The 15,208-nt window shown below is 44.4% G+C and overlaps 1 protein-coding gene across 1 annotated transcript in view; it reads left to right on the forward strand.

Moving 5' to 3' along the window:
* LOC142460104 (E3 ubiquitin-protein ligase RNF213-like) overlaps nt 1-15,208 on the forward strand; it is a 142,348-nt gene that overhangs the window by 117,847 nt on the left and 9,293 nt on the right. Inside the window, exons 51-60 of the mRNA XM_075562325.1 lie at nt 81-162; nt 940-974; nt 3,843-3,937; nt 5,294-5,453; nt 7,982-8,162; nt 9,842-9,933; nt 10,498-10,749; nt 12,169-12,301; nt 13,928-14,011; nt 14,952-15,132. Of these exons, the coding sequence (XP_075418440.1) occupies nt 81-162; nt 940-974; nt 3,843-3,937; nt 5,294-5,453; nt 7,982-8,162; nt 9,842-9,933; nt 10,498-10,749; nt 12,169-12,301; nt 13,928-14,011; nt 14,952-15,132 (1,295 nt within the window). The remainder of the gene's footprint in view (nt 1-80; nt 163-939; nt 975-3,842; nt 3,938-5,293; nt 5,454-7,981; nt 8,163-9,841; nt 9,934-10,497; nt 10,750-12,168; nt 12,302-13,927; nt 14,012-14,951; nt 15,133-15,208) is intronic.

The raw sequence follows: 15,208 nt of genomic DNA on the forward strand, positions 1-15,208 counted from the left end.
CAGAAGTTCACTTTCTTCTTTCTTCCAGGCTGAATCTAGCTCTGGTGGGGTTTTTGCTTGTTTGTTTTTTCTCCTCCTAGAATGCTTTTCTTCCAACTATGCCTGAAGACTTGCTGGCTCAAGCTAGGAATTGGGGAGATCTGAAAAGAGTTTGCTGGTACAGTGAGTATGATGGGATCACACCACCCTCAACTCTGAGGAGCAATGACATGCCCCATGAAGCACTGATGGAGACTTGAGAGCCACTGGTTGATGAGTGAAGGTCCCATTCAGGTAGCTTTCCGCCTGCTGCCTTTGTAAGCTTCGCGAGAACCTGAGTGGCTTGCAGGAATTGGCCCTTTACTGACTGTGAATGGTTGAAACCCTTTATTTTTTAATCATAAGGAGAGAAGCCCTCAGGACACAGACTGTTCCTTGACATACATCATTCAGGAGAAGGCTGGAGGCCACATCAGAGGTGCCTTCTGAGTATAATACAACTAAAAGTCTGATCCAAAGATAGCTCTTTTGAAGTACAGAACTAGAAGAAAGAATAATACAACTCATGGTTTCACAGCAATTTTGCTGTTACCCTGAATAAGTAATCATTTTTGACTAGGTTTAAAAGTTCTTTTAAAATAAATAATGTTCAAGATTTTAAAATTTTCCAAGAGAATAGAAGGGTATAAAACACTGTCTTCCTTAAAGTTACCCTGGTATAAGCTTCCAATCTAATTTTTCTTTGTGAAATTAAACTCAGAGATGTTTTCCCCGACAACATAGACTTACTGAGCTAGGATCAATAATGTCAAACAGTCACTACCCAAGCTAACAAAGTAATTCCCCTTTATTCGTAACATGCTCAGAACATCCACAACATACTATTTCAGTTAGCTTTACGTTTGAACCATGGTCAATAAGCCTCCTCAGCTAACGTGTACCCCCTTGCTCTTCTAACAGCATGTTCCCAAGGACATCCGTGTGCTGTAGGAGAGGTGAGTCCGGATGTTTGGAATTGGGCCTGGCGGTTCTAATGCAGTCTCCTGTGGGTCTGGTGAAATAACAGGATTGAGGAAGGGATAATGAGGGCCTAGTTCTTTCATTCGGAGGTCTGTTCCAGGTGTCCCAGACACACCTCTAAGTGGTGCTAGGGTGTCTGCAGGGTGAGGTTCTAGACAGCCATCAGACTAGCTGAGGGTTTCTCAATTAGCACAGTGGGCATTTTGGACTAGATGGTTCTTTATTGTGGTCTTTTATCCTGTGTATTGTAAATTCTTTAGCAGCATCTCTGGCCTTGTCTCGCTAGAGACCAGCAGTACTTCTGTCCCCTCTCCCATGTGAAAACCAAAACTGTATACACACACTGCCAGAGGTTTCCTAGGAAACAGAATTGCTGCTGGCTGAAAACCATGGCTGGCCAGCCTTTCTTGCCACTGCAGCATTAGTCCACAGGTCCTCAGAGAATGACAAAGTGTTAACTAGACCATAGGCAACATCACTTCCCCTAGAGAGTAGATAGAGACACTACAGGAAGGGGACACTCACAGATGGTTAGTACCACAGGGGAAAAGTACGGTAGGTTCATGTTCACGTCCAAATCCCTCAGCATCTTGCCCAGGGCCCCTCCTCCAGAGTATACAGACTTGTTCCTGTAGTGACCACAAGCAAGCTCTCTGATCAAGTCAACAGGAAACATGGAGAAACGGAATGTATGCACACCTCATCTTGCTGAACTTCACTGTCTGTGAGATGAAGGGCCTGAAATAGGTTCTTTCCAAAGCCTGTCCTAGACCTGGAATTATATATGCTTTTTTGTTTCGGGTTCCCCCCTAGTTATTATTATCATCTTTATTTCCTTCTTTTTTTCCTTTTATTCAATCTTTTGTTTTCTTTTTGTTTTGTCTCTGTTGTTGTTGGTTTTGTTTACCTATATAAGATAGGCATGGGAAGCAAGCTTGAGGAGAAAGCAATGGGACTGACAGTTCTGAAGGTACTTGGGGGGGGGGGGTGGTAGAAGGGAGAGGTGAGCAAACAACGCCATAGACAGAGGTATAACCAGGGATTAAAATCAACAAGGAAGACATAGAGATCCTGGGGGGAGAAGGGGGTGTGGAGCAACAGCAATCTAGCTGAGAGGAATTACTACGAGGCAGAGGACGAAGGTAATGGTGAGGCAGGAGGAAGGTAAAAGGAAGCAGGAAAGATTTAGGAAGCAAAGCTATGGATAGAGGTATAAACATAGGTGTGTACATATGTAAATACATTAATTCATTTAAAAAAGAGGTATTGGCCTATGTACATATGGCAATACACTGAGGTAGTGGACTTTGGGGCTCTGCTTAAGCACTGCCTCAAGGCAAGAACATTTTGTTCTAACAACCTGGCATTCTGTGATGCTCACTCTCCCTGCACGATCACTAAAGACAAAATGGGTGCATAAGCAAATGTGGTGGAGAAAGTGGATGGTGCCTGTCTATGAAAAGATATAGCATCTGGGGTCTTAAAGACTTGAAGTTAAGCAAGCGGCCCTCTAGCAGAGAAGTAAGAAGCCCACATGGATGCAGTACAGTAGCCTGTGTGATCATGAGGTATAGATGGGATTGGGTAACCGGCATCAGAAGACTCCAAACAAACAAACAAAAACCATACTGTTGAGAATGAGGGATGTGGAAGCAGAGACCCAAACCCATCTGTAGACAATGGGACATCCCCTCACAGAATGGTCACAAGGAAGGGATGAGTCAACCAGGGTGCAGTATAGCACCGATGAAACACACAATAGTCCTCTGGTTCCTTGAGACTTCCTCACCCCCCACTATCATGACCCCAGTCCTGCCTTTTACTGGGGGCTACACTGGAGCATGTGCACAGGTACAGATAAGAGACAAGAGCTCAAAAAAAAAGAGAGACAAGAGCTCACAACACATGGGATCCAGGAACAGGAATGAGAGTACTGATACCAAGAAGGTAGGGGGAAGGTGGGAAGAAGAAAGGAGGAAAGGGGAATTGATCGCAATGATCAACACTTACCTCCCCCCACACACCCCACACCCAGGGGGATGAACAACAGAAATTATGGGGGAAGGGAGGCAGCGGTTGATTGGTATAAGGAATGAAAATAATAATGATTGTAGTTTGTCAAGGGGTCACGAGCGGGGAAAGGAGGAGGGAAGAAAAAACGAGGGGCTGATACCAAAGGCTCAAATAGAGAGTAAATGTTTAGAAAATAATGATGGGAATATATGTACAAATATGTGTGATAAGATTAATGTAGGCATTGCTATAAGAGCTGTAACAGCCTCCAATAAAATGATCTTTTAATCTAAAAAAATGGCCTGTCCTAGCTCTGAAATCCAATGGTCTGAGCGTCCGCAGCTGTTATCTGAGTTGACTGCAGGCTGGGTCCATGGGTGCAGGAGCACACAATCTGATTTGGAGGAAAATGAGCCATTGGAAGCATTAATCTCTTAAGTATTATTATTCAATAAAAAGTCTCAGTGGAGTTAAAGAAATAGGTCTGGAGTGCTCCAGTTTAGTGATCAAAGCACTAAAGACTACTGAGCTAGTGTGGAGGTGGGAGGCTGGGACTAAGAGAAGAAAAGAAGTCTGAGCTGATACATTTGTCTGTAATGTATCACTCTATTGGAAAGAAACCTTAAATCAACTTTTTTAAAAATCCAAATTTGTCAGTGTCTTGTGTAATTTGCAGAGTATGTGCCCTTTCTGCCTGTCTCATATACAATAAGCAAACCTGGTGGCACTCCCTCCCTCCTGTGATAAGAATGTTCGTTGACGTGATAGATTTGCGCATAAAATGATATCAGCTCCAAACTGAGCATGACTCATATCTGTCTCTACCCCAGTGCGGCATGCCGATGCAGCAGAGCTATTGCATTGACTGTGGTCTTCCAGTTGGAGGTGTTAATCACAGACCCCATGAAGGCTTTCATGTTATCACGTATGTAAGACTGTATTTTCTTTCTAGGTCGTCAAACTATGGTCTTCTGAGTAGTTTCTATTCTAGCTTATAAACTGATAGTAAATATGACACATGTGGACTTGTGTACCAGTGCCAAGGTCCCTGTGGCCATACAGCCATGAGGTGTTTGATTTATCAGTGGTAACTGGGCTCTGAAGCCCAAATCAACCTCCATTTTCGTACTTCAGTGCCTTCCATTTGGACCTGAGGCTTGCCCCCAAGTAGAAACATGATTGACAACGGGGACTAAATAGATCACAATGATCAGCATACAACACCCACACACTGGGGGATGAACAGAAACATGGGTGAAGGGAGACAGTTATGGTGTAAGATATGAAAATAATAATTTATAATTTATCAAGGGTTCACGAGGTGGGGGAGAGAGGGGAGAAAGAGGAGCTGATACCAAGGGATCAAGTCGAAAGAAAATGTTTTAGATATGATGATGGCAACATATGTACAAATGTGCTTGACACAGTGGATGCACGGATTGTTATAAGAGCTGTAAGAGACCCCAATTAAATGATTTATTAAAATTTTTAAAAGAAAGAAACATGCTTAACATAAACATTTCACCTAGTTCAAGGGGAATATTTACATCTAGAAGACCAAATGCTAGATATTTAGCTATCTGAGCAAAAACTATCACAACTTGCAAATTATCTTAGCTTTTCCAAATTTCGTTTTGGTTTTGGAAAGAGACATAGTCAATCTTGGCAAATATCAAACGTCAGAATCCAGATGAAAATGTGATCTCATGCCCACACTTGCTCAAGATGGGATGCTCCTGAACTCTTCTGCTGTGGTCACAGTTTCAATATTCTAACCCATTCTCCCCATAAACTACCAGAGCGTGCTAACATTCCGGTGTTTACACAACTGAATGCACTTATCAGACTGCATCTCCCATCTGGCTGTGACCCGGATGATGTGGAAGCCACTGGACTTGGAAAAGCAGAAAATGTGTGCAGATCCCCAGGCTGATGTTGAAGGTCCCAGGCTCAAGCTACCCTTATCCTGCCTGCACCACCACCACCCCCCACCCCACACATACACACAAGATCCCAGTGGCAGCAGCAGATCCAGTCCCCCGTCCTAACTGCGTCCAGGGGCAGCACAAACAGCCTCAAACTGACCACTTTCCACACGCAGTGCCATGAGCTTTGGACCAGTCAGTCAAGGACATCAAGAAAGAAAAGTCTCTGGGAGTGTGGCCTGGACTTAGTAGATTAAGAAATGTTTCACATGCCTTTCTTCCAAACTGTGAACCTAGTCTCCTGTCCTCAGATTCTGATTCTTAATCCTCACCCTGTTTTCCCTTGTCCTTTCCAGAAATGACACGGACAGAACTCAGACTGGGCACGTGCTGGGGAGCCCTGCTAACAGAAATGCGGTGGCAGTCTCTGACCGAGAGCTCTCCCCCGTGGTCTTCATTCTTCTCCGGCTGCTCACTCATTTGGCTCTGCTTTTGGGAGCTGTCCAAAGTCCCCAGGTATAGCCCAGCCCTGTCAACTATGGATATACTCACATAGTATTGAGCAGTTATAGAATTCCATTCGGAATTCGCTTATCTAAAAAGTACTTATTGCCTCCTATGGATTTTTGTTACTATTAAAAAATGGCATGGGAATATCATCTGAGTGCCCCTGGCTTCAGGCAGGGGAAAGAGAATCAACTCAGTATCATCCCATGGCCAATTCTTACAAGACGGAGGTCAGATTTACCTCCACCCTCCAAAATTTGGTACTAATTCTGACACCAACCATCCCTCCCACAGCAATCTATTTCTCTGCTGAGTTCAATAGCTGATTGGGATAGCCACATAGAACTCATAAACTATACTCATGATTATAGAGTTTATTAGGAAAATAAGAGGTTAAAATGCAAGATCAGACATGCCCAGGATACAGTCCTTCAGTTTCAACAGCTTCTTCTCAGCCCTGCCAGCAGGTCTACCTCCCTCTCCTTGGCCTTTGCCTTCTCAGGCAGTACAGCACTCTCTCAGTGCTGCTAATAAAGGAGCCCTAGTGGTGGCTCGTGGAAGGTACTATTAAGAGATCATATACTAGTGCATTAGATAAACCTGCTGCACTATACTCACCACCACTGCGTCAACCCTAATGCATAGCAACCCTGTAGGACAGGGGAGAGCTGCTTCAGTGAGTTTCTGAGACTAATTATTTATGGGAGTAGAAAGCCCCATCTTTATCCCTCAGAGCAGCTGGTAATTTTAAACTGCCTACCTCATGGATCTCAACTCAACACATAACCACTACGCTACCAGGACTCTTCAACGTGTTGAAGAGCAAGGATGTCACTCTGAGGAGTAAGATGCACCTGATCCAAGCCATGGTATTTTCCATTGCCTTACATGCTTGTGAAAGTTGGACACTGAATAAGGAAGACCAAAGAAGAACCAATGCATCTGAATTATGGTACTGGCAAACAATATTGAAAGTACCTTGGACTGCTAAAAGGACAAAGAGATCCCAACCAGAGTGCTCCTTAGAACGGAGATGCTAAGACTTCTTCTTGTCACGGGGCTTCTTTTTAGCTGCCCCTCTAACTTTACCAAGCATGACGTCCTTTTCCAGAGCCTCGTCTCTCCTGATAATGTATCCAAAATATGTGATAAGAAATCTCATCATCCTCAGTTCTAAGCTGCAGTCCGGCTGTATTTCTGTTGAGATGGATTTGTTTGTTCTTTTGGCAGTCCATAGTACCTTCAATATTCGGCATCATATTTTCAATGCACTGATTCTTTGGTCTTCCTTATTCAGTGTCTAACTTTCAGATGCATGAGGCATGGAAAATACCCTGATTGGGTTGGGCACAACTTAGTCCTCCTCCAGTAACCTCCTTGCTTTTCAACTCTTTAAAGAGGTCTTGTGCAGTGGGATTACCCAATGCAATGTGTCCTTGGATGTCTGCACTGCTGCTTCCATGAACATTGATTGGAGATGCAAGGATAAACTCTTGGCAATATCAGTCTTTTGCTTGCCATGTTAAACTTCTTCTCCAGTTGTGAGAATTTTTATGGCAAAACTTACCAATACCCATGGTTCCATACACACCTCATTTTCATGGTAGCACCCCACATGGATGCCAAGTATATTATTCAGATTATTAGCAAGCTATCCAATCCCATTGGTGGGCTACAAATACTCCATTTGCATACTTCTACCCAATCATTGGGTGGGTCTTAAAAAGAGTGCTGTCTAGAAGGGCCATGTCAAGTCCTTTATTGTACTGCATTACCTAACCCATTCCTGGTGATGCAGAAGGTAAGTGCTTGGCTAACAACCAAAAGAATGGCGTTTGAACTCACCCAGTGACTCCTCTTTAGAAAGGCCTATTGATATGCAACCATAAAGCTTAAACTAAAAGAACTAAACTCACTGCCACTGAGTCAACTCTAACCCTGTCGGACAGGGTAGAACTGTCCCTGTGAGTTTCTGAGACTGTAACTCATTGTGGGAGTTGTGGCTTCAAACTACTGACTATGTGGTTGGTAGCCTAATGCATAACCACGACACCACCACCCTTGAAAGTCCTAGATGACACCAAATGACAGAACAATCATCAACAAAACAATATAAAAATTGCATCTCTTGAACTAACTACAAAAAAAATTGCATCTCCTCATGTTTTCCACTATGGTAATATGGAGATATAAGGGAACTACCCATCAGTTTATCTAAAATCCATTTGAAATGAACAACTTATGGCTTCAGTCCACACCTAGGGGTGGAGCAGCTGCTATATTCAGGGTTTACCCCGATAGCTCTACTGAAGGGACAGACTGCATTGCCTCTGAGTCAATACAACCTGGATAGTAAGTAGAAGACTTGGGGAATTTTCCCCTCAAGTGTTTTTTCCACTTTTACACCAATCATTGGCCATTGGTGTGGACTCACATAGACCACTCTCTGAATTTCATTTAGCTACTGCCTGATAATGAACTTGCCATCTGGGTGATAAACAAGATCTTCTTTACCACGTGTCTCATTGCTCCCGCAGGCCCTGCAATACATCATTAAGCCTCCAGCAAAGGACCCAAAAAGGTTTCTCCAGCAGCATATCCAGAAAGACTTGGAGCAGCTGACAAAGACCCTGGGCAAGAGCGCCGATGAGGTCGCCAACGTGGTGCACCTGATCCTGAGCAGCCTCCTCAGAGAGCATGAGTCCCATTCTGGGCAGAGTAAGAAAGATGGGAAGGGGGTGTGTGGGCAGGGGATCGCTGGGCACAACTGGAGAGAAACCAGGCTTGTCCTGAGGCCCAGAATGAAATGAAATGATGGCTCCTGGAAGGTGACACACCAGTCGGAAAGCAGGAGGAGCCTCACTTGCCAGAGGACTCACGTGGCTGGGTCCTTTCTGTTTACCCACATGTCTGATGGAGCCCTGCAGCCTTCAGGAAGCTTGCACACTGTGAAGTGTAAGGTCACCTTTCCATTTCCTTTACCTACTCTGATGAGAACACTGGAATTGGAATTCAGTGGCAGAAGTCTCATAGGAGACCAAAGTTCAATGCCAGGCTGCCTGTCAGAGCAGGCTTGATGTTGCTATGAACAGTTATCAGTAGAGCCGCCCAGGTAAAACCTTATGAGCCAGTCGTCCAATGCTATTGTGTACTGGGTCAAGAGAGTTGGGGCTGACTCACTGGCAGCAAACAATGACACTGGGAACATGTATCATCCAAGACAGGCGATGTGTGTCAAAAAGTCAATCCCCATGAAGGAAATGAATGCTGACACTGGGGGGTTGTATTCATACATCTATGCTATGTTTGAGGTAGCTTCTGCATGTCAAAAAACTAGCAGAAGATTGGCCTAACATGTTCAGCCATTCATAATTTGGAAAGGGGCAGAGTACAAAATATTATCACTGAGCTAATTTTCCTATTTTAAAAAGTAAAAGGTATATAATAAAATTTAGTAAACTGGTGATTTCAAGGAGCTCTGGTGGTCCAGGGGATTAAACACTGGGGTGCTAACAGAAGTGTCAGCGTTTGAACTCAACAGTCATTCCACAGAGTAAAGATGAGGCCTCGTCTTCTGTCGAGATTGCGGCCACAAGCCCGACAGGACAGGTCCACTTTGTCCTTTGGAGACATTGTGAGTTGGGACTGACTTGAAGGCAATCGGTTCCCTTTTGAGTTTTCTTAATGGGAGAATTAAGTATAGTTTTCGTCTCTTTAATTTTGCTTTTAAAAGTGTCATTGTAATAATAATAAAAATTATATGTATGCATTGTGATAAGAGTTGTATGAGCCCCAATAAAATTATTTCTAAAATAAAATAATAACAATATCAACAGGAATTAAAAGTCCTGTGACACGAGGAGAAGCTGTTTCTACTTCAGCTGCTTTCTTTCCAGAAAGGAGCATCATTCTATAGTTCACATTGATCAAGCCCTGATTTGAGCCTGAGCCTCTCCTCTGGTGGGACTTCAAAGGAGGCGAGCTCGTCCGCTGTCACAGTGATTTTACTGACTGAGTCTTGGAAGCATTCCCGCAGTGTCTGCAGCATCCTGCATCCGTACAAGCATCACGGGACCACACATTTATGTGCCAGCTCAATGGTGGCGGCTGGGATGGGATGGCCACCAGTACATTCTAGACTTTGCATTGTAATTCCTGTCCTTATTGCCATTTTAGTCAGAACAGCTTTAAAGTCATGACTACTGGAGCTGGGGAAATTTTAGAGACTGAAGTATTGTCACAAAAAATCATCAAGTTGCTGGTAGCAGCCGGCACCATTTGAAAGTACTTTGGATAATTTAGGAAAGGAATCACCACTCCAAAATGGAACATCATTTCAATGTCCTGCTTATTTGGGGTTTGAAAAGAGTAACCCACACATGTGGTTGTCTTTGTAGGCCTTTTACAATTTGATGCAAGACTGCCAACCGAGAAGATGAGAAACACTTGGGAAAAGGCTGTTAAAGAGAGAATTCTCTCGGAGCTGGAGGTAGGTGACAAAGACCACCTGGCTACTTTCCCTCAGAGAGGGGCTGCTATCTGGGCACCCAGGAGCTCTCTGTAGCTTCTGAAAGCTCTGTCCAAAGCCAGCTCTTTGGGTGTTCTCTGACTCCGGTCACTCCATCCCATCATACCTAACTCATCTCACCTACTGGGGCGGTAAGTGAGCCAGGTAAGGTAAGTGCTAGGTCAGTTCTGTTTCCATTACACTTGACAGTAGAAGGGTGAGCATAGAGGGAGAGAGACCAGACCATCATGTGGATGCCCATCACAAACACACTACTATTAAGGCATGAATTATTCCTTGCTAGATAAGAATATTATCGACAGTAACTAAGTCCATCAGCAAATAGGAGCCAGTAGTAAAAGAATGGGAACAAAAATACAGGTCCCATTCTGTGGGGAGACAGAATCCTACAAATGAAGATAACAAACAGGAATATTTGCTTAAGTACTTTAATCAAACAGATTCCTTAGTACATCAATAAAGTCAACAGGTGTCCTAGTCTGCTGATGGCAGTATCTTCCAGAATTCTACATCATATTCTTCTAGCATCTAGATCAGACACTGCTGACTGTGAATACTCGCATCAGCCAAGATGAACGCATCAGCTCCAACCCTGTGGCCAAGATCATCTATGGTGACCCGGCGACCTTCCTATGCCACCTGCCCCAGAAGAGTGCAGTCCACTGTTCTAAGATCTGGAGCTGCCGAAAAAGAATCACGGTCGAACACCTGCAGCACATAGTGGAGCAGAAGAATGGCAAGGAAGCCGTGCCCCTCCTCTGGCAGTTCCTACAGAAGGTAAGCCACCGTGGGAGCCTGTGTTTCTACACAGGTGTCGCCTGGAGGGAGACCAGAAGGTCCCAGGCTCTTGTTTAATACTATTCTTAAAAATAGAACATCTAACGGATATCTTCAGTGCTTTCACTGAAAGAGAATTCCGTCGCAGATGATCCTGGAATAGAGTAGAACTCTTACCCCCAGCCCCCAAAATTATACAGAAGTCTAGAAACATAAAGTCACTGCTAGCATCTAGACCATGTTGGATTTTGTAATAGCCCAGGAAGGGAAGGCAGCACACAACTGCAACAACGGACGGAAACACACCAATGAGCCTGAAGAGGGGGCAGAAAAAGGCAATGATCTGTTAGGATGTATAAAGTGGGAGCCAACTGAACACCTAACAACAAAATAAATAAAGAACTTGAGGGCCAGAAGAGTAACTCCCCAATCGTTCATAAGAAATTTCCCTGATCACTGCAGAGGCGTGTAACACGCCTACCAAAGGCTGGTCACATGCCAGTGCCTGTTAAATGGATTTTTAAAATAAATAAAAATTCTCTAACCCAAAACAAAGAAATTAAATGTGTCCCTTGTTCCTAACCCATCTAGGCTGAGGCTGAAGGGTGGACAACAGGATGAGTGAGTGTGTATTGGCAGTGGTAGAAGTAGGGGTATACCAGCCAGACGTGTTGGAATTAGAAATCCTCAGTTTGTGATGTCAATCCATTTGCTCTTGACAGTCTACAATATAATTTTCAGTCATTCTGTCCATAGGCTAGTATTTTCTGTCTATCAAGGATTAAGATGATTCACAAGTTCCTGCTAGTCAGTTACAGAAATGTAATCAATACTAGGAAAGGCTTCCTGTTAACACTGGGACATCGCACTAACATGCACCAAACCAAAACTCATCGAGTCCATGGCGACTCCCAGCAACCCTCAAGGGTTGAACTGCCCCGTGGGTGTTCAAGACTGTGACTGTCTACTGGAATTGAAAGCCTCCTCTTTCTCCTGCACGGATGTGCACGGTTAGAGTCCATTGAAAACGTTCACATGTTAGGTCGTCAATACAACATCCAGGAATCCTTCCACCCACTACTGTCCCATTTCTTGGCCTTTTTTGCTTTCAACAGTTTCTCTCCATCTCCGACTCAACCCCCATCTGGCAAACTCATTGATATGTGCGCGCCATGAGGCGGCAACTCAGCTCTGCTAAGGCCAAGAGCCGTGTTTCACACTTTGCAAGCAGTCAGTAGATGGTTGCCAGAAGAGTAATTGGACCTTTTCTCCATTTCCAAGCTCTAGGATGTGTCACCATGTCAGAAGGCACATTGATGGATTAAACCCCTAATCCAAGCCCTGACCCAACCCCCAAAGATGTCTCCCAGTATCGTGTTCTAGGTGCATCAAGTGTCATGAGTGATCTTCCCTTTCCAGGAAGCAGAACTGAGACTGGTGAGATTCTTGCCTGAGATTTTGGCCCTACAAAGAAACCTAGTGAAGCGATTCCAGAATGTTCCCGAAGTTGAATACGGATCCCTCAGGAATTTTATTGACAGTCACAATTCAGGTACGACACTACTCTGGCAAGAGATCTGGATTGTGTTGGGTGACTCAAGGGAACCCTCCAACTGGGACAGACTGCCAGACACACTCTACACCCTCGGCTTCCAGCAAGAGCCAAAAGGGTCCCCTGAGTCCCCAAACACATGAGCAGCTATGTTTGCAGTTGAAAAGCACTTCCCTCTTTCTTGATCCTCAAACTTAACTCTCATGTTAAAGCCGCATTTTAACTGCGTGGTGATGACACGCAGATGCACATTTGGTTCTGGCCAAAGAGAGTGCCATCGTGGATTGAGCCCCTTTGAATCCCCTCTGCCCATGAACCCGGGATGTGAATAAGATAGCTAACATGCAGAGTGCACTGGAAAGTGGGTGGTTTCAGATACAGTTAGGTAAAAAGTTATCATCCTGTCCCTCAATTTCTCTTAGGATCCATTTAAATGTGTCCTAGTTTTTAATATATTCTACTTATTGAGGTTTTTAACTATTTTACTTTGTTATTCTTGTTAGGTTTTGTTGTGGTTGTGGTTGTCTCTTTTTTTAAATAATTTTATTGAGGGAGTCATACCACTCTTATTACAATCCATCCATCCATCCTTTGTGTCAAGCACATTTGTACATGTGTTGCCATCATCATTCTCAACATTTGCTTTCTACTTGAGCCTTGGTATCAGCTCATTTTCCCCCTCACTCCCCACTCTCCCCTCCCTCATGAAACCTTGATAACTTATAAATTATTATTATTTTGTCATATCTTACACTGTCCGATGTCTCCCTTTACCCACTTTTCTGTTGCCCGTCCCCCAGGGAGGAGGTTATATGTAGATCCTTATAATCGGTTCCCCCTTTCTACCCCATCCTCCGCCCTCCGGTATCGACACTCTCACCACTAGTCCTGAGATCATCTGTCCTGGATTCCCTGTGTTTCCAGTTCATATCTGTACCAGTGTACATCCTCTGATCTAGCTGGATTTGTAAGGTAGAATTGGGATCATGATAGTCAGCGGGGGGAGAGAGGGGAGGGAGCCTTTAAGAACTAGAGGAAAGTTGTATGTTTCATCATTGCTACACTACACTCTGACTGGATCGTCTCCTCCCAGAGACCCTTCTGTAAGGGGATATCCAGTTGCCTACAGATGGGCTTTGGGTCCCCAATCTGCACTCCCCTTCATTCACAATTATATTGTTCTTTGATGCCTGATCCCTTCAACACCTCGTGGTCACACAAGCTGGTGTCTTCTTCCATGTGGGCTTTGTTCCTTCTCAGCTAAATGACCGCTTGTTTACCTTCAAGCCTTTAAGACCCCAGGTGCTATATCTTTTGATGGCCGGCTGTTTCTTACTGTTTTTCTGTATATGAAACCGAGGATAGGTGAATCTAGAGACAGTAACTGGATGAATGGGGTATGGAGAAATTAACGGGGAAAATGGAGAGCTAGTAATTATGAGCACAAGAATGAAGCAATGTTCTAAAGCTGATTGTGGTGATGACTGTACAACGCTTCTTAATGTGACTGAATTGTATGATATGTGAACTATATGCCAATAAAACTGTTGAAAACATAAAGAGCGTGTCATGACTGGTGTGACCTAGACTGGCTTGTGTTCTTATGTGTTTTTATTTTGGGCTCAGATGGTTTGAAGCAGTTGTTTCGCAGCAGAATCACTATCTTTCTGTCAACATGGAACAAGCTGAGGAGCTCACTTGAGACTAATGGTGAGTGGCAACATTCCCCTTTGACAAATGACATGACAGGAAGACCATTCTCACAACGCTTTCTCTTCAGTATAACTCTGCCTCTTCCTGGCACCGTGTTGTTATTGCTATTGGGTGCCATCAAGTTGGTGCCAAGTCACAGTGACCCTATGTATGGCAGAATGAAACACTGTCCGGTCCTGTGCCAGTCTCAATTGTTCTTATGTTTGAGCCCATTGTCCGGCCACTGCTGTCAATCCGTCTTGTCAAGGGCCTTCCTCTTTCTTGCTGGCCCTCTACTTTCTCCAGCATAATGCTCTTCCCCAGGGACTGGTCTCTCCTGAAAACATGACCAAAGTACGTGAAAGGATGTCTTGCCATCTTTGCCACTGAGGAATGTTCTGGCTACCTCCCTTCCAATGCAGACTTGTTTGTTCTTTTAGCAACCTATAGTACTTTCAGTATTCTTCATCAGCACCATAACTGATGCATAAGTGCATCGATTCTTCTTTTGTCTCATCCACTGTCCAACTTTCATACGCATATGAAGCAATGAAAAATACCACGGCTTGGGTCAGGCGCTTTAACCCTCAAAATGACCACCTTGCTTTCAACGCTTTACATAAAGCGATCTTATGCAACAGATTTACCCAATGCAGTGCCTGGCATCAGAGTCCCATGTTATGGCAGGTCAGTCCTGGCTCTATGAGCCCTTTGATGGGGATGTCTGAGATAAGTGACACATACACTTATGTGGATAAATATGGGCAGTGATGAGGTTGAGGACATTTGACAGCATACAAACGAGAGATCACAAGCTGGTTCCCGGTCCCCAGCTTCATTGAGTCGAGGTGACTTCCACATTCCTCATCCACTTGCTGAACAGTTAGCTCCCTTACCTTGATGTGAAAGCAGCAGTAGGGACTGACTGCTTCTCTAAGAATAACCCCTGTTGTGTCAGGTGACATCAAGCTTCCGAAGGACTACTGCAGCACTGATTTAGATCTGGACACTCACTTTGAGGTCATCCTGCCACGTCGCCGGGGACGGGGCCTCTGTTCCACTGCCTTAGTCAGCTACTTGATCAGGCTTCACAATGAAATGGTCTACACGGTGGAAAAATTCTCCAAGGAAAATGAGAGGTAAGTGCACAATCCTACAGGAAATCCAGCCCATGGATTCATTTCTGTTACCCCTAGGTTCTCTAGGACAGACAGG

The sequence above is a fragment of the Tenrec ecaudatus genome, chromosome 10 (assembly GCF_050624435.1).
Source record: "Tenrec ecaudatus isolate mTenEca1 chromosome 10, mTenEca1.hap1, whole genome shotgun sequence".
Classification (NCBI taxonomy): domain Eukaryota; kingdom Metazoa; phylum Chordata; class Mammalia; order Afrosoricida; family Tenrecidae; genus Tenrec; species Tenrec ecaudatus.